This window comes from Centrocercus urophasianus, unplaced genomic scaffold (genome assembly GCF_019232065.1).
Source record: "Centrocercus urophasianus isolate 14NV4802_14NV808 unplaced genomic scaffold, USGS_Curo_1.0 seq_9, whole genome shotgun sequence".
Taxonomy (NCBI): domain Eukaryota; kingdom Metazoa; phylum Chordata; class Aves; order Galliformes; family Phasianidae; genus Centrocercus; species Centrocercus urophasianus.
Window position 1 is genome coordinate 27668453 of NW_024885532.1, and position 26201 is coordinate 27694653.

A 26201-nucleotide genomic window follows, 5' to 3' on the forward strand; every position below is an offset into this window, starting at 1 on the left:
ACCTTTGTGGCCCTCCTCTGAACCCACTCCAACAGATCTGCATTTTTCTTACGCTGAGCGCCCCAGACTTGGATGCAGGTGCTCCCATTGGGGCATCATGAGGGCAGAGTAGAAGGGGACAATCAGCTCCCTCGCCCTTGCCTCACAAGGTTTTAACTTTTCCTTTTTGCCTATGACTGACTTTTTTTTGCTTAGACTGATCATTCCTTAGGGCGGATGATATATAATCATATGTTTTGGGAAGGTCCTCCTACTAGTGCACCTCAGAGTTCACTGACATAATTTAGGAAATAAACCATAGTGTGGCCAATGATAGAATCATAGTTTTTGTTTTAGAACTGCCAGTAGCTTTCATGTACTGCTGTGACATCTACACAGTGTTTATTTCTTTTTTTTGAGGAGAGGTCATCAGTTTTATTTTCAGTTCTACACACTCATAGTAGTCTTTAGGGTAGAGAGCTTTCTCTTTTTCCACAATGCAAAAGCCTGCACCTTCACCTTGACCTGTATAAAATCTGAGCATCTTCAGTTATGCTGTAAGAAATAAACAAAAGAAATCTAGTCTCTTGTCTATATCACAATTTGGAAATTTTCTTTCTACAAATCTAGAGAAATAGGGGTGAAATCTGAGCAAAGCTGAATGAGCATGAATTTTGATAATCTTCCACAATGCCTGAGCTTCGCACAGAGAATATCACTACGGCAGATGTAAAACAATGACGTTAAGCCCATAAAAACTCATGCCCTCGTATGCAAACAGGACAGCTAACTGGAACATAGTAAGCAGATAGATAATGAAGATACACGCATGGACCTGAAGTGATTTGCCTGACAGTTTTGTTATTAAAAACAGTGGGGAAGGTGTTATAATTTTCTCTCTACTCTTCCACGATTCTTTTAATTATTTCATACACAGGTGAATTGCAGCAAATAAAAATAGTGGAATACAGTGTCTTTACTCCTTTAGAATCTTTACTCTGAAGATCATTGTAAATACGCCACTTGACACTGAACACCACCATAAGCTGAGATAGTCTCCCATTTTAAACAGTCTAATATTAGCTTCCTGATTTTTATAATTCAAACTATTCCTGAAACAACATGGTTAAGACACACAAGGAAGAAAAACAACTTTTTCTATAAGCCCCAAATTAAGGTCAATGTCTTTAGTCTTCCTACTTGTCACTCTCTCCATTAGCACTGTGCTGATACTCACATAGATAATACTGATGTCAGTATCTATATTGGTATACTGATATTTTTGCTGTGTTCAAAATAGGCTGTGATCTTTACCTCACAGAATCACAGAATCACAGAATCACCCGGGTTGGAAGGGACCTCAAGGATCATGTAGTTCCAACCCCCCTGCCTAGCAGGGCCACCAAACACACACATTCAGATCAGGTTGCCCAGGACCCCGTCCAACCTGGCCTTAAACACATCCAAGGACGGGGCATCCACAACCTCCCTGGGCAGCCCGTTCCAGGGCCTAACCACTCTCCTTGTATAGAACTTCCCCCTAACATCCAACCTAAATCTTCCCTCCTTCAACTTGGATCCATTTCCCCTAGTCCTGCTGTTGTCAGCCCTTTTGAAGAGTTTACTCCCCTCGTGGGTGTAGGTTCCCTTCAGGTATTGATAGGCTGCAATGAGGTCACCCCGCAGCCTTCTCTTCTCCAGGCTGAACAAGCCCAACTCCCTCAGCCTGTCCTCATAGGGGAGGTGCTCCAGCCCCCTGATCATCTTAGTCGCCCTCCTCTGGACCCTTTCCAAAATCTCAATGTCTTTCTTGTACTGAGGGCTCCACACCTGGACACAGTACTCCAGATGGGGCCTCACAAGAGCCGAGTAGAGAGGGACAATCACCTCCCTGTCCCTGCTGACCACCCCTCTCCTGATGGAGCCCAGGATCCCATTTGCCTTTCAAGCTGCCGGAGCGCACTGCTGGCTCATGTTCAGTCTCTCGTCCATCAGGACCCCCAGGTCCTTCTCTGCCGAGCTGCTCTCAAGGACCACTCCTCCCAGCCTGTACGGGTGCCTGGGGTTCTTCCGGCCCAAATGCAAAACCTTGCACTTTGCCGTGTTGAACCTCATTAGGTTCACCCGAGCCCAGCCCTCCAGCCTGTCGAGGTCCCTCTGAATGGCAATACCTCATTTATAAGGATTGCTATTTAGTGTAACAATCTGTAATTATTCACCCAATGTACAAATGAATCTTTTTTTTTTTTTTTTTTTTTTTTTTTTCTTTTTTTCTTAATTTATAAAAAGGAGCAAGAATTGGAATTCTGGAAAACACAAAGGAGTAATGTGCTGTAACAGACCTTCTAGTGAGTGCTATGAAAGTTTCTGTAATTTGTAAGAAGTGGTGATTTTCAAATGAAGTGCTCACAGGATTCTAATCTGGAATAATCATACATCAGTAATTTCTGTAGCAAATGATCAGATTAGTGACTATCCTTGAAATTATTTGTGCACAAAGAGATATTTTTAAAATTACTGGAAAAAAGTTCCAAGTCCCAAATGATTACTACAACGCATCGGCAGAAGCACTTGAAATTTAGTGCATTTTAAATCTCTTGTGATGAGGGTTCCAGTAACCAAATTACAGAAATACTGCCATACAGTCATGTATGCAATGTGGTGGAGTAGGATGCATTATATTAGTTTGGCAAATTTGGAGCTTAGCAACAAGACAAATGCTTCTAAGATCTATTCTGGTTTATAATACCAAACATACATTTATCTGAAAAAAATATAGTAAATGGTGCTTCTTTCTCATGATGGAAAAGGCTCTGGTTTGGCTGTTGTTTAAATTTATCACTTTGTTGAGTGTGCCTCAGTTTTGCTGTACTGTACTAAACATTTATCTAAATGAAAGTGCACAAGACCCAGAGTTGCCCTTCAATCACTATATCCTTTATGAATTAGAGTTCCATTTATCAAAATTACAGCAAGAAGAGTAGGGTCTCACAGGGCTGTCTCATTACAAGGCTTGTAAACACTGTCCTTACAAAGAAATGGTTTAACACCTAACAAATCAAAAACTGATTGGGAATAGAATTTATTTGAGATCATCTATCTTCAGAAGACGTGCTGTACTGAGTGCACTTCTTGGCCTTTCTACCCATTCATCAAGAAATTAACAAGCGAATACCACAGACCACCAGATCTCCTTGGATCCTGAAACGTGAAATATGTTCAAAACAGATCTGTCACAGATGTTCTATTTTTATATTTCAAGATGACTTCAAAAAGGCTTTAAAATAAGAAGAGCTCTCAAAATAAGAGTAAGAAGAAAAACAACTTGTCTCTTTAAAACCAGACAACAAACCGAATAAAATATTATATGACATAAAACTATGTCTAGTATTGTTAACAATGATATAAAAAGGAGTGATGAATAAATGAATATTTGATATTTCTACATGTTTGTAAAATTTAAAACTCAAATGATTTTTTTAAAGCCACAGCAAAGTTACTATTAGGTGAAATTCATTTCCAGATACTTCATTTAAAATTGCTCCTCAGACACAAGGAACTTCTAATTTAAAGACAAAATATGAAATTCTATCTCACTGTTAGTTCCTAAGTCTAACTATAAAATGATTCAAAGACATATTAAAATAGAAAAAAACAAAAGGAACTAGGTATAATTTGAAGAAATCACCATTCACAAAATCATAAAATGGTCTGGCTTGAAAAGGACCACCAAGATCATCTAGTTTCAACCCCCTGCTATGTGCAGGGTTGCCAATCACTAGACCAGGCTGTCCAGAGCCACATCCAGCCTGGCCTTGAATGCCTCCAGGGATGGGGCATCCACAACCTCTCTGGGCAAACAATGGGCCATACAGAACTGGAACAGACAGATGTTATCAGTTGAATCAAGCTCCTTATTAAAATATGTTTTTCTAGACTACGGCTTAGAAAGAAACCTTGAAATAAGCAGCAAAGTATTTCTTAAAATAGCAATTTGCAAAGAACTTAGTGGAAATATGTCACTTGGCAGTCACGGAAGCACAGCTGAAGTTAGTGCTCTAATTTCTTGCAACTTGAAGGTCCTGCCTGAAAAGTACTTGGGAGAATGTAAAGACAAATACGATGGTTTTAAAAAAGAAACAACTTTTACAGCACTTGTTATCTTCTTGATTGCTGCTAAAAATGGCTACCTACAGTAGCTTCACAATAACTAAAGTTCATCTTTAACATAAAGAAACCAACTATCGTTGATCTACAAAAGCCCAACTTCCATATTCTTAAAAGGTTTTATGAGCTGCACTGTAAACTTGCACAGCATTGCCACAGATTTACTAATCTCTCTTCACATTCCATTAATCTTCCTTAAAAAGTGAAAGAAATTAGCAAGCTGACCGAAAACCAAAACAGAACAGAAATCTAATTGTTTCCCCAGAACATGAAGACCTGAAGTTATATTGCAACACTCCTAGAAACACCTAAGTAGGCAATAAATAAATAAATAAATAATAATATCTGACTTTTTGCCTCTCAGTTAAATCAATACATTCTGTAGGTCACAACAGGTTCTAAAAATTTGAACTTCAAAGGCAGTGGAAGTGTCCAACCCTATAAACAGTGTTCCTAAATTAAATTTTAAAATAAGCAATACAAAGATACTGTTGATTACATTTCTGTTCATGTTAAGTTTACTTCATTAGACTTTACCCTAATTACTATGATTTAGTTGAGCACAGGAAGGGACTCTCTGGTTCTCCCTTCAGTGCTGCGAATTTAATTATATTAAATATATTCAATATATTCAAATAGAACATTTTAATAGATCTTTCTTTCCTGCACATAGTACAGAGTGAGGTAATAGCATGGTTAATTTTAAGAAAAGTTTGCTTGCTAATAGTGGAACCACCAAAAGGAGACTACTGCTTCTTATAAAGTTACTTCCATAGTTTACTTCAACGAATTACCGATAAGGCAATTTATGCAGTGAGCGCTCTTTGATCTTTGAAGAGAGATGGCAGAATGGAAAGTTAACCTCATTTTAATGTTACCTAAATATACTGACAGGAAATTCTAATGTTCCCAAACATCTGGAAATCTGCTTCATGGGATGGTGTTCTTTTCTATAAGAAAGCTTTTTCATATATTGTCTTTTACAGTTTTATGTGGCTTCTAAAGGGGAGTTTTGACATAAGTATAGTCTGTTCCCTTTATGGTAAAATGCTGCATTTAATTAAAAACTCTCTTTTATAGAATCTAAAGTACAGTTTTTGTGAAGCTTAGCTCTGCTCAGAAATTTTTATGGGTAAAACTGCTTTTCTTCATTACAGATCACTGATACACTCTGCTCTGTGGAATGCTGCTTTTGTGGCTGAATTTTAATCTAAGGTAGTTTTTAGTATGTTATTAAGTAAAGGAATACAGATCTAGCTCCTCACAGCAGACTGCCTCATAGGTGAGCATGTGAACCATGAAACTGTATCATAGGTAAAATGTAATTTACCAACAGTGTTTTTCTTGGAAGACAATTTTTTTTGTTGTTGCTTGTTGTACAAATGGTAACTTTTACAGGAACAGTAAGCTGATGTGCATACAGAATTAAAGCACCTCTTTTTTTTTTTTTTTAATTCATTCAATAAGATTATTGCTTGGAAATACCATTTATAACATATAAATAACATTTCAGGAGATCATCTTCCTTTTTATAGATCACAACAGTTTAAAATCCTGCTTTCATTGCTAATCTTTACAAACTCGATTAGGCAGCGGGACCCCCAGAGCAGTTGCAGTTAGGGAGAGCGGCTGCTTGTCAGTCTGCAAATTGACCTCTGCAATACCTAGCAAGATTAAATAATGACACAGTAACCATCCCCCCCCCCCCCCCCCCGCCACTGGCCCGATGCTTTTCTACTGGCTTCAGAGCCAGTCCTCACGGGGCTGGTTCACTTGGTGAGAAGAGTGGGGCAGGTAGCTGCGCCTGCTCAGGAGCCCTGTAGGAGCAAAGCACCGCAACCATCGTGACAAACTGTCCCCACCTGTGTCTTCTGGGGCTGTGATTTAAATTGCAATGTGTTCCCCAAACTGGTGCCTTTGACTGGCGTATAATTTAGTTTCCCTGGAGAATCGGAGAAGTGACTCTCATTAAAGGAGGGCTGGTTTTAATAGATTTAATAAAAGCCAGAGGAATCTTAAATCATATTTTCATTATCAAAGATCTTTGAAGAAATGAGGGAGAAAAACTATGAAAATTGTGTGGAAATTAAAAATCGCATATATTTACTTTGGAAATTGCTTCCTACTGAAAGTAAAAGCAAACCACGTTTTCATATTCCCTAATAGATGAACATCAGAAAAATTAGTCAGAGACATTCCAAACATTTTTCCCTCTTATTTAATTTTTATACCTAACATCAGGTCACACAAACTTCTTTTCGTGAGTCATTTGTAAATAAATATTGTTGTATACATTTCCCTCTTATAAATTCTCAAACATTTGCATCATAAAAGTGAGACTGGCATCAACTGAGAACAAGGGCAAAGCGAAAGTCAATGTGCTTCTCAAAAGAGGTTGAGGGCTTTTTTAACAATAAATAGTTGTGGTTAAAGTCAAAGTGCTATGTACCAATATAAAAGGTCCCATATAAAAATAAAGATGAAGCTCTCATGCTTGGTAGTCACTATTTTTTTTTATTTTACAGACAGAAGGGGCTATGAAATTAATTTTTAGAAGCTGTTAATATTATAATTATTTGAGATTTCAGGTGTTCTGAGCATGTGAGAAAGAACCTGCACTGGTTTGGCACTGACCACAGGGAGCCAGCGGGGGACAGAGCAGATGTTACAAGGCGTTTTCACACTCCTGAAGGGCAGTCCTCAGTCTGACTGCAGCTAGAAGTGCTTTTCACTGGAACTTAAACCAGTCAGGTGTTTATATTTGGATTAAGATGTAGTTTGCCACTGTAACTCGTACACACAAGAATGGATTCATATTTCATGACTGATGACCTTTACAAATCCCTGTCAGTTTGAAATGTAGCCTCTTGGTGGATACTGTAGTTTGATAAATTGTAGAAAGAATCCAAATTTCCTGATGTGCAGTGGATCACTTAAACAGGCACAAATGATAAACAAGAAAAATAATTAAGAGCAATAAAATATTCCTATTTCCAACCATTTTTCAAAAGTACAGTGTGAGCCGACAGGAAAATAACTACATCACACCAACAGTTATTGCTCAGTGGAAAGGACATCAAGGACACTTGCAAGTAAGAGAATTGGATCAATATTAACGCGATTTTCATTTCATGCTTCCCCAACTCCAGTAAGCTGACAATATACTTTGATTATGTGAACTGCCTCTGAGTAACACAGAAAAGGTTATTAGAGCAAGAGGTGGAAATGGAATGCACTTTTTATATTGACAGGTCTGCTAATAGAGTGTACTGATTTTCAAAGCCGTGCAATGCTTTTTCACAATTTGGTTTTGACAGCAAAAAGGAATTTCATTTATCATTAATTCAAAATATTCACATGTAAGCAAAGGTTTCTTAAAATAGGGCACTGAAGAGGGTAATCAAACTGTTTCAATAGAAAAATACAATTAATAAGGTAAGAAGGAAAGAGGATTGAATTTAAATATGTATGACATGATAATGAAACAATGAAATAATTCTGTTAAATGATTCATTCCATTCTTTCGAAATAGAATCTGTTAAAAACTTATTTTTTTTTTTTCCTAAAGAGAATTTACAAATGAAAAGTAAGTAATCTCTTAACATTCAGGCCTGTATTTTGTCTTGAAAGTTTTACATTTGTTTTAAGTTTGAAATACTTAAAACATGCACACATCCTACAGGAAAAACCATGTTCTACCCAAAGACACAATCAAAGTTGTCAGCCTTCAACAAAGGCACACACTGTACTGTGGGATTGTGCCCACATACGCTAGCCTTAATTTCACTCCCTGCTCAACAAAATTCTAATAGAGAAAGCTAACCTTTTAGTGCCTTTTAGAAACACAGATGCTTGGTACACACTGGTAGCTCGATGGCAAAGCACCGGCATGTAAGAAACCTGATCTCAGCTCCTGTACTGGGGCATTCTACACCAACATTTCTAAACCTCATCTAATATTTAAAAATTAGATCGTCCAAACCACTGAGTCTGGTCCAATCCCAAGGATTTTTCATATAAAAGATTTATCTGCAGATTTATGCTCTGCCTTCTAATTTCTTAATTATTCCTCTCTGCGGCCAAAGCACGGTCAACTTTGTCTTTTCTAGAAGGCATTTTTGTCCCTCACTGTCTATGGTTTTGCTATCAGATCCAGACAAGATCAGCTCTTTTGAAACAGGCATAGAATAGAGACATTATAAGACAGCTAAGAAATGAAGAAGTAGCAAGTAAGTTTAGAATGGTTTTATAGTAAGTATCCAAATTCCCACAGTAAAGCTGTTATTTAAATTCTATTAAGACTACTTATGCACAGAAGGAAGACTCAAAAGCTTCGAGATAACCATTTGCCAAAATGTCTAAAATGATCTTTGCTCTCTAGAATGGTAATAATTTCAAATGAAATCCTGCTCTTTTGAGACACACAGAAAAAGATCTTATGCAGTCTTTACATATGAAAAATCTCCAATTCATGCATAGTGTCTTCTTGAATCCCTTCTTAAAAGGACAGCCCCCATTTTATATTTGCGATAAATTTGTCCACAGAGTAATCTTATTAGAATATGTAGATTCATTCTTCATTACTCTCTCCTTTACTGTGCAGTCCCAATAGGTTGAATATGCTGCACTGATATCTGGTTTTGTTTTTTTTTCTGTGCAAATTTCATATCGTCCTCACATGGATTCCCACATCTTTAGAACTGGGATACATCATTTTCACTTCAGCAACAACAGTAACTGGTGGGAGGAAATGTTTCTATTTCTGTGTAGATCAATGCCTATAGCAACATCAGACAAAGGGCAGCACCCACAGGATATTCACATTTGTGAGACAGCAGCGTGGCCCTAACACTGGAATACTTGTGTTTAACTCTTAGCTCTGCTAAGGGACTATATCCTAAAAGAAAAAACAAAAAGAAAAAAACAAAAAAAAACCAGCAAACCATTTAGGCCAGGCTGTTGTAACAACATGAGCTCCTAGTTCCTGAACCTAAAATGCAAAATTAAAATCAAAACTTTTCTATTTGCTTGATCAAGGTCAGAATTTTACACAGGATTTATCTATTTTTTCAAAACAAAAATAGCTGCAGCTAGAAAAGCTCTTGGGTACACTTTAACAGATAAAAGCGACACAGTAACAGTACATAAGATATCACTGAGATAAAGCAGAATCTGAAGATGTGTTACCAAAACAGCTCATGGAGATCATCTGCCAGATTTTCATTGTTTTGTCTCTGAAATAGAGGAACGGCAATTGCTGTCCTGGGTGTATACCAAGGAAAGCTAACTTGCAGAAATCTTAGCAGCAACCAGTAGTAAAGGAAAAAGGAAATAGGTGTTTTATTTCATTTTCTCTTAACCTGCAGTGTGGCGTTTGTGACATCTTCCATTCTGCTTTGCAAACACTGACAAAAAGTGCAGACCTTCCATGCAACTGTGGGGATATTTGCAAAACTGCTGTTGTTATGTCAAATTTTCAATAACTCTTTTCTATTAAATGTGGAAATGAGATGCTATTTGACAGCACTATCAGCTTTTTTTGAAGACATAAGATTGAGTGATTTGAATTAAAAGAGACACCAGGGAAACATGCGTGGAGTGTTATGCATAGTCTTCTCAGCTCAGAGTGTTTGTGTATTGTAGATGACGTTCAGGTGTATAACAAATGCACAGGGAGGTATACTCTTTAAGCATACAAGGAGAAGAAAAAATTACGTCACGATGTTGCATATATGATACGAAAAACAAAATCAAACACATAACTGGAAACATATAATACACTAGCTGATAGAATTCTTAACATGGTGTCTTCCTTGACATGCTACTTAGTGCTATATTTGAGAACTTAAATCACAATCTATTTGGCTTTTAATACAGTGCTTTCTGGTGCTTCTGCATTCATGTCTGCACCTTGCACTATGCTGAAACTCTCAAAATCTTCCAGTTTGCACTGGTACTTTTTGAGTGTATTTCGAAGGTGACTCTACAAAATGAGGACACATGAAATAAGGTCTATTGAAGAACTCACTGTTCATGTATGGATATGGAGCTGTTATGAAAATTCCTGTGCTAGATATGGCAGATAACAGAAACCAGATAAATATCATTGTGAGGTTGGTAGGATGCAGTTGAAACTCATTTCCTATTACCTCCTCAGACAGTAGTCAGCTACTGACAAAAACAGTAGTGCCCAGTACTCTACCTAAGCAAATTCCACTACCAATTCACCAATTCACCTTGAAGTGAAAATCGTCATAATATTATACATATTTAATGAGAATAAATTTATGTCTTTTGAGGGTACTACGAAGTACTAGAAAGAGCAAGTTAAACCCAGTATTTTAGATTTAGTTATTATCACAATTAGTAATCTAATTGTAATAACTTCTTATAGTAATCTCTAATGAAAGCTCTTACTCTTGGACAGTCTTCTAAATAATATTTTATTTTTATTCATATCTGACAACTACCATGTAAAATTTTAGCAAAACACAATTTCTGGGTCATATTTTCCCTAAAACCTTCTGAGGATAAAATATTTGGAAGTTTATTTGGTGAAGCAGTGGATGGCACTGTTGGGCTACAATTACAAGGCTGTAGAAGCAAATCTTAAAATGCTATACCTAAAAAAAAAACCCCACAGATATTTTTGTCATTCCTTCAGCTACACATTTAGGACATAAACTCATTCAGAGCGCATTGGAGATTTCACAATCAGATGTGGAATTTAGTTCGTGTACTGAAATAAAGTTGTGCAATCAGAATATTACCTTAGGTGAAAGAGACAACCAAGAACATTACTGATTTCAACATTCAACATAATTTTCTTAATATTAAATCATACATCTAACCCTGGGCATCTTGTCTAACAAGTAGTGCTTGGCTGGTAATGAAACTAATGGAGACAAAGAGAGCTGAACAGAGAAAACAGAAAGAAAATGGTGCTCCATGTGAAGCAGAATGGCTTACACATTGTGTCATGTGGCAGCGTGACCACATTTAGAGTAAAGAACAAAGGAGGCTTACTTGATGACACATGGGAGCACCGTTATGGATTAATTTAATGACTGCATAAATATTCTTAAAATGCTTACCATGTTACATCAAGTAACACGTGATTTCTGCCTACAAAATAAACGGTATTTCTTAAAACTACACAAAACTGCCTGTCAACCTGTGTTCACTTACAGGCTAAAATAAAGTGGGTATGTATGGAGTGAACGAAGGCAGTTTACTTTTAGTCAGGGGCTTCTGTTTTCTTTAGTTTCTCTTTTACACTCATACATATGACATCACTCAATATTAGTTCTGAAGTTATCTGAGATAAGGGTCATCACCCGCATTTCTCAAGAGCAAAGTATTTTATAATGCTTTGTGTGTGACTAATTTTCTGGGCAGCGTGGGATACTGCACTAAATAAATAAAAACAAAGCAAAACAAAACAAAACCAAAACCTATCAGAAACATTTTAGCAACTCAAGTACTCACAACAAACTCAATGTGAATACAATACACCAGAAGGTTATGCTGCCATCCATCCATAGGAACCTCAACAGGCTTGAGAAATGGGATGACAGGAGCCTCATGCAGTTCAGCAAGAAAAAGTGCACCAGAGGAGGAACAATCCCAGGCATCAGGACATGCTGGGGGCACCCAGATAGAATGTAGCCCTGCAGAAAAGGACCTGGTTGTCCTGGTAGACACCAAGCTGAACATGAGTCAGCAATGTGTTCATGCTGCTAGGAAGGCATATGGTCAAATATGGAATGCTGTGTTCAGTTCTGGGGCCCATAGTGCAAGAGAGACACAGACTTACTGGAGAGAGTTCAACAGATATGTCATAAATACACTGAAGGGACTGGAACCTCTAGGTTGTTAGAAATGTCATTACTGTCATCAAACTGATATGGCAATGTGCAGAACCCAAGACATAGAAGTTCCATGAATGAGGGAAGATTAGCTTTTAGGTGGGCTTTCAGTCTTCCTGGGGTTAGGCATTTGATTCCACAATAAAGCTTCTGAACAGAGATGAAGAAATTAAACACATTCAGTTCACAGAACATTTTGATTTCTGAAATAGTCTAATCACCAGAAAACATCGTAACAAGTTTGTTTATAAATGGACTTAGTTTTCTGGAACAACATCTGGTATATGCTAAATGAAACCAACTTCTCAACGGTTTCTGTGTAGTGTTTTCCCTCTACCTTGTCCTACCACTAATCACAGAACATGGGGAGCTCAGCAGTTGAGGAGATAGGCATCAGGAGCTGTGGAAATCAGCTGCTCTGGACTTCTCAGCACTGAGAGTTCACTTCAGAGTTAAAGCCCTTGTAACATCTTTTTACATTTTTCTTTGATATTGAGGATCCTCCCAAATTTAATTGATTTAGGGCCCAAGGGGCAGCCAGATTCCCTGTTCTGAAGACAGCCCTGGTCTGTTTAAAAGTTCCAGTAGATTTCAGGCTTCCAGGTCCACAGCAGGGAATCCAAACATCCTTTAAGTTAGCACCTGCTTGAAGCTAACTGCTCTAGGAATAAAAGTCCTTCAGCAGCCTGAAGGAATCCTGACTGCAATTCTTTGAAAATCTGTTGAACTCCAGCAGATTTCATGAATGTAGACTTTAGATTTGAACCTTTCAGATTTCATAAGTTGATGCTTTTTAACTCTGTTTGTATAATCAAACCATATTTCTGATGATAAGCATATATAGCATTTATTGAAACACAGAGCGGTGATAACAACTGCCAGAAGGAGCAAGATACAGTCTGTTTCAGTTAGAACTGCTCTTGAAATAAGGTTACTTATTAAATGTCCTATTATATTATGGAATGAGTAACTTAAAATATGTAAGTTCAAAATCAATCACTGTAATGCATATACAACCTGTATCTGTAGCCTTGTTTCAAAACCTGCACATATCACAAACTACATTATAAGTGTGTTTTCTTATCTGTCATGATAATCAGCTCAACAGGCCAAATATTCCTGAGGCTAGAAATAGTTGACCAGTCTGACATATCTATGTTTAGAGCATGGACACACAGTTCCTCATGTTCATGCATTCATTGCAAACAAGAAAATGTGGCTTTTCTTGGATCCCTTCTAACACAAATGGCCTATGGAACATAGTCTCCAAAGGCTGAAGGACCAAAGATAATAAATACACTACTTTGCTCTTAAATTGACCTCTGTAGAATATTACTCTATTTCACTGTCCACAGCTGTACAGCAGTGTCTCATCTATACTAACATCCAATGACTGTAAACTGTTAAGGTGATTAACTGGAAGAGACAGTTCTTTCATCACATGTACAGAATCACTGTGAATTGGGTCATGTCTGTATATTTTATGCATTTACTGGTAGCAAAATTTGGGGAAGAGAAATAGAATCTATAATCTCTTGCACAAAATTTTCTTCCCCCCTCTTTTTAATTCCCAATTTCAATTATTTTTTTGTTAAATTACATTGAAACTCCATGTAAACTTAAAATAAGAACTGTTTAAAATCCACTGATATTATAAAATTATAACTCTAAAAATCTTTCAGTAGTTCCAAAGCTCAGTTTATACTTTGCACTTTGATAATACAGGCAGTAATACCTCTTCAGCTTCACAAGAGGTAGAAATGAATCTTTGGATCTATTCAAGTAAGAATTTAACTAAAACAAAAGAGAACAGCAGATACAGTGCTGAAATAATTGTGCTTGAGTTTTACAACTAGATATGAAATAGACGTAAAATCCAGTGCTAAAATCAAATAATAGCTAGAAATGGAAGAGACTAATCCTAACGGAAAAAAATTATCCAGTTAATCTCCTGGAAATGTTGCTATGACTCTGATAAACCCACAGTCTCATAGGATAGCTAAGTATACAGCCACAGGAATGTGTTAAAAAATCTTCAGTTTTGAAATGCTTTCACTTGCCAAGTACTTTGAACACATACACACACACACACCTATATACTCCTATGAACATACATACACATACCCATGAGTATATTTCATGAAAAACAGACATCTGAACATGCATACAATTGCTAAGAAACATTCTGCAGTTAAATGTATAGAAGCCTTACCATATGCCTTGTAGCAGAATTTTTTTGAAAATATTACTGCCATGCAGCAGATAACAAATAATGCTTCCTACAGTAAGAAGCTAAATTTAACACTTCATTTTAAAGCCCTTCAAGACATAATTTAGCATTTGTTGTTTCTTTTCTAAAACAAACATATAAATCACAGACATGGTTTTCATTTCCAAGAATTTTCTATTCCTTGATGACTGTGAGTGTTATATAATCACATTATCCATAAATCCAGCATCAACACTGATTTAGTACTAGAGTAGCTGTCGAGCACTTTTTTTGTTTATCAAGGTCATCTTGATGGCTGTACAAACTTAGATATATCAGGTGTTAAGCAGGCACGTCTCCAAGCAATCTGGAAATTCTCTCATCTGCAATCCTCAGCATATCTTATTATTTACTGCCAAAGAAATGATTGATTAATTTTGTCATCTTTGCTCTGTGATTTTTGCTCAGCTGAAACTGCCTGCCCTCTTCTGCAATGCCTGATCAGACCTATTTAAGCTGATGCCTTTGATCGTAGATATGGAGGAGCTTGCTTACTTAGCTTTGACTATACATTCCTCTACTGCAATATTAATGCACAAATTCCTAAATGATAACTGACAGTCATTGTAGATAACAAAAACTTGTAAGATGTTTCCACCATTTTACTGATGCTCAAAATAAATTTTCTTGTGCTAGGGGTATCAGTCAAGATGAAAAACTGCTATTAATATAACAAAAGCCTAACAAATGTTGCTTTGATTAACAGTTTATTTCTCACAAACAAAGCATTTGAGGTCAGGAAAAAAAAAAAAAAAACGATTGCTGGAAAAGGATGCAGAACAATTTATAAAAATGCCTTAAATTCTTTCTATATTCTGATATCAAGCTTAGCTGTGGAAGCTGGGGGCACTTCACTATCAAATTGTTCCAAACAGAATTATCAAAACAAAGCTAATAAAAAATTACAATGAAGGTTAAACCCTGCAGAAAAAGAAAAAAGAAAAAAAAAAAATCTGCCTCCAGCTCTTTATTAATCACATTCCAACACCAGAGGCTAAAAGTACATCAAACTGCACCAAATCCTTTTCACATGACAACCTCATAAATTATTCAACTCATTAGTAACACCAAGAGGCATAAAAATAACATCAGTGTTAAGGATGTTTTCTTACAGCGAAAGGTCAGCTGAAAGTTTCAGTGTTAAAATCCGAAGGCTTAGCCTCTGAAAAGTAAGTACATGTAGATAGAATCCATGAATTACAACTTCAAAGCCTGCTGCTGCTTTAAAATTCCAAGTTAATTTTGATAAATACATGAAAAATTTAAGCTTGGAATTTTTTATTTTAATCTTCCTGAAACTTTTGTCTCTTGAAACTTCTAGGCAATCAGTGCATTTGATGCATACTACCTTCAAAAATACCTGAGCTTTTAATTTTCCTGTATTTTGAATGCACTTACAGGTAAGTAGTGAGAAACTACATAGAAATAATATAGTAAGAAACAATAACTCCTTCAGCTTGTCTGCTTCTTTTGGTTACGGGTTTATCTCGCAGGCTAGCTCTACTATGCTGGGCATCTGTCAACTCCACTGAAATACTATAACTCAAAAACTACTTTAACAGACTCAATCTTTGCAGTATGTGGAAGCAATTAAAGTGCAACTTGTATTATAGCTTTCATAAAACAAAACAAAGTGAAAAAAAAAGCCCCTAACACTTCCAGCATCTTCTGAGTGCAATCTGATCCCCATGATAAAATATTCCTAATATAAAGGCAAGAAAAAAGGCTGCTTATGTAAATGGAAGGTGGACAGTATGAAGACTTAAAACTTCATGATAGCTTCTGAGTCAGATTTCTTCCTGTTTTTATGCTAGTCTGATATCTAAAACTAAAATTACTAAAATTACAGTATTTTTAAAGAGTTTTAATGCCTGAATAGTGCAGAAAGCTCATACATAGTTTTGATGATTATTTTTCTTCCAAAAGCAACACAGAAATTAGCACACTTCTGCATCTGCTTCTGATAAGATCTCTATTTTGACATTTTGGAAGGCTGTGGATAAAATAACCTTTTGTCAAATGTGTATGAGGCAAGTGTACTCCTAGGGGAAATGACTTCCTTAACCCAACTGGTGAACAGTTGAAGTTCTGCACATGACAACCTTATTTTACATTAAAATAAGTATTAAATTACACTAGCTAGTAAAACTGCACATGCAGATATTCATATGTTTAACTTTCTTTGAATCGCCGGTATTTGCTTCAGCAACCTGCAAAGCTGGTGAAATATGTAGGGTTAGCTTTATATCTATCATTTTCAGAACCTCTGGCACCATTAGCCCTTGGCTGCACGTCAACTGAAAGATTTAACTTGCTTTGGGCAAATTACTCCCCTTTTCTCAGTTTTTCATATATAACGTAAAATTTTACTGCAAAATGCTAAAGAATCCTAGGTTGTTTTTTTTTTTTTTTTCTTTTTCCACTACTACAAATTAAAGAAAAATAACAGAAAAGCATCTTAGTATTCTTCAAAATATCCCCCATCTTTAATAGATTAGAGGGCTGCAGAGATTAAGGCTGAGAAGTAAATGTACTTTAGTTCTTTGGAATACTCAGGTTCAGTCTGCTGAACAGAAGACAGTAAAATCCATGAAACTTTTGGATGTTATAAGGCAATTTCTAAGAGTGTTTCTCATTCCTCTTTCATACTCCAGTTATCTCTCCACAATAATCTATCATCATCTAATTCTTAAATTCTAAGACTATCTCCTATGAGGCCACTAATCTATTCCATCACAAGCATCCTCAAAATACATATTTTTAAACAAGTTGTTGCGCATTTCATGACCTGCAGAAATAATATATTTTTGGCTGAGACTATTCACGCCAAGATAAAAACATCTGATACATTTTAAAAGCAGTTAATTCCTTATTCATGAGAGGTCTCCAACAGAACTGTTATGACACATTAGTTTGATGGCCTAACAGTTTCATTCTGTCACTTGGGAGAGACAAGTTTGGTTACTTTTACCAGTGTCTCAAAATTAGTGTCTGGGAATGCCATGTGAACCCCTTGAGGATTAGAAAATTTAACAGCTCACAAGCTCACATCTTCTGGTTCACTGAAGTATGAGAATTGAAAGAATTCCTTTTCTAAGAAAATGTTGCTCTAGGAATTAGCGCGATCCTTATAAAAGAAGGGACATAATTCTCAGGGATTCATGGACATGAAGAAAACATCGTTAAGATGTATTTTTAAGCAGGACTTAGTACTGACCATATTCCACAGCAGCTTTCAGAAGAGCATCAGAATGAGTAGATCCAAAAGCATTGCGAACAAATCGCCTCCGCCGGCGCAGATCGTCTTCCCAGTAATCCAAGCGCCAGAAGTCGTGCAGTTGGCTATGAAATAAAGAACACACACATCAGCACCTACCACAGCTTGAACCGTATTTACATACTATAATTTCACTGCTGCTTTTCTGTTTCAGGAATATAATCTTGTAAAAACATATAGTACTAAAACTTACAATATTCTAACATTTCTTTACATGCATTTATGTATTATAAACCTCAGCACTGCCTGTCTCAGAATGTTCTGCCTGCTGCTAAAAACATTAATCACACTGAGCCCATTAACAAATGCAGCATCAAATTACAAGTATTAATGGCACAGCTTGCTTTCTTTTACAGTGTTTTTAACAAGGCTTGTAAATCATAGAATGGACTTCAGCGCAAATAGTTTGCAATTTAATGACTATGGTCCCTTAGCAGACTGAACTTAGAAGTATAAAATATTGCCCACTTGAATTTTGTGGAACTATGATTAAACTAATGTGCTGAAATATTCATTGAAATAATTCCCCACTGCCCCTAGCAACCTGAGAAAATTGCAATTTTATTCATTATTAATAACGCTGAATTAGAGCAGCAAAAAATTCCACCATGTGGTAATTGTCTTGGTAAATTATTATTCCAGCACTAACAGAGTACTAGGATGATTTTATAGCTTCCAGCTAATACAAGCCATTAACAACCATGGCCATCTTTGTGTTACATTGCCTTTTTACACTCAAAAGCAATATCAAAGCTCTGTAGAGTGATATAAGCTAGTGTTAACCTATGTTCAACTCAAAACATATATGTGTAATCACTTGGTATTTAACTTTGCCTCTACAGAAATGACAACTCCACCTCTAGACAACTTCTTGACCTTATCAACACAAAGGTCTCCCAGTTTCTCAATTTTCTAATTATGCTGTGGGATATTCAGACAAAGTTGCATTTTAAGCCAAAATGAAAGGAACTTGTTGGATCACTGTCAATTATCCAAAGTGTTTCTGGCTTCACCTTTACATTCAAAATAGTAGTTGAACATACTGTACACTTTAAACAACTCTGAAGATTACAAACTTGCAAGACCATAATTAGAGAGCCACTGTTTTAAACCAGTGCTATTCAACTTATTCAGCTCTTCATTTCAGCTGGATTTTCATAGATGTGAGTTAGGTCATTGTTTTCTATAGTCTTCACTATGGCTATGAACTTCTAGCAATTTCCAGATTAAGTGAATAAATACGTAGAATGCAGAATAATGTAGAACAGATCTTTGCAGTTTTTACAGTCAACTTCTTTCACACTTTCATGTGTTCCCATCCAACTTTACTAAATGCTGTCATGAGGCCTGGCTCTGTTCTGGAGGGCACAGCTCAAGGGTAGCGGATGCAGCAGCAAACCTTCTAGCCACTCATATTTTCAGAAGCAGTACATCATCATTTTTTTAATCAATTATTTGTAGCTTTTTTTTTTTTTTTTTTCCATCCTGAATAACATTTTCAATATATGCTTCTTGAATTGAATTGAGGGCCTTACTCTTACTGCTGCCTTGTGGACCAGACATTATTTTGCTTATGTACAAGCACTGAGAAGACATCTTCGGGAGTTCAGTGAGAGCTGCTTACTCAGTGACAGCAATTCAGAGCATCTTCCATAAAGGTGAGGCAGTTGCTCTGAGCTCTCACAGTGGGAAGATGCAGTGTTAGTGCCTTGGTATGCCTGCTATGTGACAGTATCTTGCTATCCTGAGTACCAGTTTTCTCTCTAGGTAAAACAGCCTACATTGTTCTCATACTATGATACAGTCTTGCTCACAGATGTTGTGTTATTGTGACATGTTAGTCCATTCTTTCTTCTCCTACACTGAGCACTGAATAATTTTATTATGACTGCTAAGTCCGTTTGACTCTTATGTGATATGAATGCAAAAAAATGGGCAGACAGCTACTCTGGTTTCAAACACATAGCTTAAAATCTCCTTGTGCAGTTCAAGTCAATGTTTTAAACTCACAATAGGAAGAATAGTCATAAAATCATTATGGACTATGAGAAACATTCCTTTTCTGCATCATTCTAAGTTGTGATGAAAAGGGAGTAAAGATGTTAATGAAAATTGTTTTAAACAAAAGAGTTCTGTGAAACCGTACTTCTCCATAAAAAAATAAAGACTGTTAAGTTGATAAAAATGACACAATAATGTAAGAATTTAAAGCCTTTTACTGAATTAAGAAATACTCAAAGACTAAGATATTAATTTTTTAATTTGCTCTGTGTTTAATATGGTAATCCTTTCATTTCACTTTTTAGTCCGAAAGACATTGCATACTCTCAGCTGCAAGTAACAGACTTAAAGTTGCTACTTTAATGAAGTCATAAGTGACATGACAAAATTTCCAAACAATGTTTATTAGCTGGCATTCAAAAAAAGTTTATTAGTTAATCTGGGCTTGACATCTGAAATACTTACTTATGGTCCAAAATAAAAATTTTGAAATAATAGGATTCAAACCATATCCGTAATCACAAATTACACATCTTTTTAAAATGCAGCTGGAGTTTTTCCCTGCAGGAGAAGCTATGTCTTCAAAAACATATCTCATTTTATTAACCCAGGGCTGCAGCCCTCAATCACTGCCAACCTGCAGCCAGATGCAGTGGGAGATAAAGACACAGAGCAACTCAGGAGATCAGGTACTAGCAAGTCAGTAGTACATTTTTGTTAGGATGCATACTGTTGGACCGTTATGCAAAACTATGCATAATCCAACCAAGATTCTTACATAATTCCTTCTAAAATTATAGATGAAAAGATGGAAACATTTCTCATGAGGAAGATTGTATGGGGAAGATATGTGAAAAGAGCAACAAGATAAAAATAATGCAACAATTTTATTTATTTTAAAAAGTAGAGATTTTCATGAATTTCCATCTCCCTACTTGTGTTCCCGGAAGGACTTTCGTTCAGGGAAATAATGCCTTTTGTCTCTCTAGTTTACAGACTATTTATATTAGAGTTTGTAAGATTTACGAAAGTTTTAATACAGTATCAAATCTGTTTTCAACTTCAAAAGGTTAAGGAAACAAGGCTTGAGAACATCGGAACATTTAGGAAACAGAAGTCATATGAATGACACAGTCTTTGTACACAGACACTGCGTACATGAACAAGCTCCATGCAGTAATAACAGAGCTTAAGATGCTTTCATCTGACCCCTTCTAAAGATTTTTCTCTCCTTAGAGAAAACACCTACAAAGTGTTTAACAAACTAGGAGGACTTGGTGCTGGTGAAATTGTCTTGGCGTGGTACAGTATTTGCTAGCAACTATCTTTCTGAATAATAAGTAAACAAAAATATGCTGGACACAGTTAAGTATATGATGGAGTATGACACCTATAGGCAAGCAAGCTAAGGAGTTTGCTTTTCTTCTCTGATTCTTGTGAAATCCTGGCTTATAGGCTCCCGCCACCAAAAAAATAGCCATTAATTTTAAGCACAGTGTAAAATTTGCACTGAGCTGCTCATGGGGTAATGTATGCTAAAATGATCCTACAGTGCAAAACTGTCTCATCATTAAGAGTGCATAATGTGCTTCATATGCTATTATTCAAAGTGCTTTGCAAATCTTATTTTTCTGCATGCAAGCCTATAATAGAAAGCCCATCAAGGACATGTTCATATTCTATGATTCCACATTCAAAATTCAATTATGTATTGCTTTGATACAGGAATTAACTATAATAAAATCAGTAACAGTAAAATAGTGCTTGCCTGTATTTTTCTAACTCCTCTGTAATGCACAAAAAAACAAGCAAACAAAACAACCCCAAAACATCACACAATAAAACAAGACTGGACAAATCCCAAAGCAATAAAAGATTCTGAGTTACTCAAACATCGAGCCTGGAAATAAACACTATAACGTTACTAGATGTCAAGTACTACACTGCAAAGATGTCTTGGGTTCACAGAATCTGAGCTACAGATAAAAAGGTTTCTGGATCTTAACCAATCACCCTCAGATTTACACTTAACTATTTGAGCAGCGCCTTTATTAAAGTGGCAGGGCTTTTTCTTCTTACCCATTTTCTTGCAAGAAATCGTAGTCTAGAAAATATTGAATGATTGATTTATGTCATTAATATTATTGACAGATTAATGGAATTTTACTAAAAAAATATATTATTACATTTCTCCTTGGATTAAAAATAGAAACAAGCAGAAGACTGTGGCCACAAACTCTAGCCTAAAACTAAAAAAAAAAAACCTAATAAATCCCAGAATAAATTAGGTTGTTTAGCTCCTAGATGACAGTACACTACACGTGTTTATGCTAAAATCCTGTGGATATTATTCAGGCATTAGCTTTTTTTCAGGAATCTAGATAGTAGCTCTAAGTGATGTCTGTAAATCAAGCAGAATTTCTCTATGTAAAATACTAGACACAAATAAATTCTAGAAGTGGTAATGTCTGCACATTGTCCCTCCTGCTACAGTCTGCTTTTCCTGGAAGTGATGTGACTACATTGCGTCATTTTAGTAATTTAGTTATGTGAAAAGTAAAATTTTCTTAATAACGTATCTATTATTACCAAACATTATTTCCACAGCCAACTAGATTACATTTAATGTCTCATTACTTCCCCTGTTTCTTAAAGTAGTAGGTAAATGATTTCAAATCAGGCTTGTTCTAATGAAAATGTGCATATTAAGGTGCATATTAAGCAATGATCTTACTTATTTAATTTTTAAGAACTAGAAGTTCATGGAATCATTTGTGAGCTAATTCTATACACCTCCAGAATCAAATGTATTCTATCTATTTAAATGAAGTTATTTAAAATGCATTCTAAAATGTGTGACCAAAGAGATCCAGTCACTTCAGACTGTAAAGATATTTTCCTTACAAACTATAACACAATCTAACATAAACCTTTATCATCCTTATCATCCTCTTCATCACAAAGGCTGGTATGAACCTACTGACACAGTTACTTACAAAGCAACAGAATATATGTTAAAAACATAATCCAAAATTTCAGATATGGTATTTCATATGATTAATACAGGCATATAATTACACACATTATAATGGATTAAGCCCTATTTTAATACAGTTATTGAAGGATTACAAACTATTTTGCTTCCACTATCACCTTTTGTGCCTGCTGAGCAGCTCACTGTGTGTATTCTCTTTCTCTATGCAGCATTTGATCTTGTCAAAGGTCAAGCATGAGTTGAAAAGGCAAAGTGGTTTTATGCTACCCTAAATAGCCACTGCAGACAGAATGGTTTGGGTTGGAATGGACCTAACTCCAATCCTGCCCTTCTCAGGGACACCTCCCACTAAATCATGCTGCTCAAAGCCCCATCCAGCCTAGCCTTGAATACCTCTAGAGATGGGGCACTCACAGCTTCTATGGGCAGCCTGTGCCAGTGCCTGACTGCCCTCATACTGTAGAATTTCTTCCTTACATCTGATGTAAATCTCTCCTCTTTCACATTCCTTGACACTAGCTTTTATGTAGGTCCACTATTGGTACTGGAAGCCACAGTGAGATTTCCCTGTTGCCTTCTCTTCTCCAGACTGAATAAGCCCAGATCTCTCAGTCTTTCTTCATAGGAGAAGTGCACCAGGCCTCTTCTGATCATTCTCATGGCTTCCCCTGGACCCACTGCATGCATTTCTTGTGCTGGAGACCCCAGATCTGGACACAGCATGGCAGATGGGGCTTCATGAAGGCAAAGCAGAGAGGGACAATCACCTCCCTTGCCCTGTTGTCCACCCCTCTTTTAATGCAGCCCACAGTACTGTTGGTTTTCTGTGTGACAAGTGCACATGGTCGGTTCATGTTGAGATTTTCCATCCACCAACACTGTCATGTCCTTCACCTCAGGGCAGCTTTCAGTCCACTCACTGCACAGCCTGTTTCTATGTCTGGGACTGTTCTGGCCAAGGTGCAGGATCTTACACTGTTAGGGTCCCTTTGGATGACACTCTCTCTCCATCATTTCCACTTTACCATATAGTTTGGTGCCATCCACAGACATGCTCAGGGTGCACTTTTGATCCTACTGTCCATGTCATGAACCAAGATGTTAAAGAGACCTGCTATCAGGTTGCTCTAAAAGCCAACCTTGCTCAGAATTCTGTGTAATACGGTTTTCTGCAACTTCATACAAAAATTCCATACATTTCAAGACAAATATTACCAACAAAGGTTAAAGCATTTCAGATATCTAACATATAACTCTTTCAGAAGAGAAACTGGGTAGCTCTGTGCCTCTAAAACAGTTCAGAGGAATATCAAGTCAATCTGCAGAGTTCTTTTTGTCTTTCAGAATGCTTTGATAGCTCAGAATTGTTCCATGCAACTTCTGAAAAGATTTTCCATTAAGACTTTTGGTGACAGCTCTGAAGAGGTAAAAGTTATGTTTTACTTTTTAATTATGAATCTTAGCTGTTATAATCCACCCTGTGAGCAAGCCAACATCTGTAACAGCAGCTTCATGGCTGTGAATCCCTGTCCCTCCTCATGCTGTTCCACTGGAACCCTGTGCTCAGACTGGATGCTACAAATGCTGTGTTACCTCCAGCTCCAGCAGCTAGAGGCAAGTACAGAGGACAGCAGCAATACACATGTCTATAAAAGATCCTCTGCCTGAAGCCCAAAGGATGGGCTGCCAGATGGAAGAGATTAAGTTTGAATATGTTAATGAAGAGGAACGAGCCTGCAGGCATGGGGGAAGGGGAAAAAGTTGCTTGGAAAAAGAGGTGGGTCACAGAACTGGAAGGATGCCAGAGAATCCATCCTCTTTGTAATACTGGGAAACTGCATGTAAAATAGAAGGAACTAATGATCTACAATTTCAAGAATTAGCTCTATTCTATTTTCTGTAAGACATTTTAAAAATGAAAACAATTCTTTACAGAGAATAAACACTGGGTGACAGTGATGAAGCTGAAGCAGCGTCAGTGGGCGAAAAAGGAATGCCTAGGCAGTTGGTTAAGGGTGTCATTTGTTGGGGAATAGCCAGTGATAACTTTTTCTCCTCTTCTTGTAATCAGTGCAGCAAGCTATATGGGTATGAAGGAGAGAGGAAGCAAGAGAACTCCCTGCTAATTTGAAGGCAAATGGTATTCTGGTCACTGACAGCTGGAGGAAATAGTGTGGAGAGCCCAGAAGTCCAGCTAGATGACTTACATCCCTGCAGCATGGCCAGGGCTGCCTTATACAGAAGTGTCATGAGACTTGAGAGTTGTACCTCCTTTGCAGTGCTGCCAACATGTGAAAAATTAAAACAAGAAGAGAGGTGAGATAGGAGCAACTGATGAAACGAGAGCAGAAATGTAGACAAAATTAGAGCCTCAGAAATGAAAAGGAAATGGGCTTCACAGAAAAGTCTAGAATTAGGCAGTGAGGACTTTTCAAAAGGAGAAGTGATGGGGTCTAACTAGTAGATAATTTTCATTATGGTAATCTTACCGGAGCTGGGACGAAAAGAAACAGATGAAAAGATTTCTTCCAAGCACATATTCTCTTACACTGTGCAATATGAAATCATAAAGACAACAGACTGGGAGGCAAATTGGTTAAAAAGTATAGATGAAAGGTTTGAAATGTAATTATTGATTGGTGAGGAAAAAGCAACACTGAAGTGGAAGAAATGAACGAGCAGTAAGTTCACAAGGAACAGAGATGTGAGAGGAAAACTGATGACTGTAGTGGCAAGTGGAAGGGAAATCAGATGGGATGAGAGAGAAGTACATGCAAATAATGAAAGTAACTATAATCTGCAGGTGCAAGAAATGAAGATATAAAAAAAGAAGGATTTTGATGTTAATACCAGCGGTTACCCAAATCTGAGGACCAGTATTTTTATAATTTACAGTAAATATACCAAAACCCTAGATTTCTGCCATCTGAGAATTCATTTTTTAATGAACCTCTCAAATTTTGGCATTTTTCTCTCTGCTGTCTGCCACTGCTCCCTGCTTCTAACCTTGCTAAATCGCTGAGGTACTTGGCTCCTTTCTAATAGGAAATCTTATGCATTATCAAGTCTGTTCCTCACAAAGAAGAGATTTTAAAGACAATTTAAATTGTGGGGAGAACAAAACAAAAACAGAAAACAAGTACTTGAATTAATATTCCATTTTATCCAGGACTGCTGTAAGGCTGTTCTTCATCTGCAAACACCATATGCACACTGATAATTTTATAATGACTATCATTAACGGCTATATAGCTTTCTTAAATTTTCATGATAAAACAGCTATTCCCTCTCTCGGATGGTTTAAAGGATGCAATCTCAGTTTCTTTCTTTCCTTTAAACTCTTTGAGATCATCAGTGCTTAAGCTTTTCAACCCATCCAAAAGCAAAAATCTTGTAAAGTTACAAAGCACAAATATTGGTCTCTCTAAAAGTCTGCTTGTTTATGAATTAGATTTGTTCTTTAGAAGAGTAAGCAACTTTAAAGCTTTTTCTTTTCTACCTATTTTGAAGAACTTTTATCATTCTCTTTATTTTTTTTCCCATCAAATTACCTTAAAACTACCTCTAGATTCCTTTCACCTATTATTTTGTTGACACACTTTGTAAATTCTCCCAAACTATAAAGCCACATTTTCTTCTTTCATA

At 36.7% G+C, this 26201-nt stretch overlaps 1 protein-coding gene across 2 annotated transcripts in view; it reads right to left on the reverse strand.

Moving 5' to 3' along the window:
* Positions 1-26201, reverse strand: part of NBEA (neurobeachin) — a 463000-nt gene that overhangs the window by 167611 nt on the left and 269188 nt on the right. For both annotated transcript variants that reach the window (XM_042839098.1, XM_042839097.1), the window contains exon 39: positions 17501-17625. In XM_042839098.1, coding sequence (XP_042695032.1) covers positions 17501-17625 — 125 coding nt within the window. The remainder of the gene's footprint in view (positions 1-17500; positions 17626-26201) is intronic.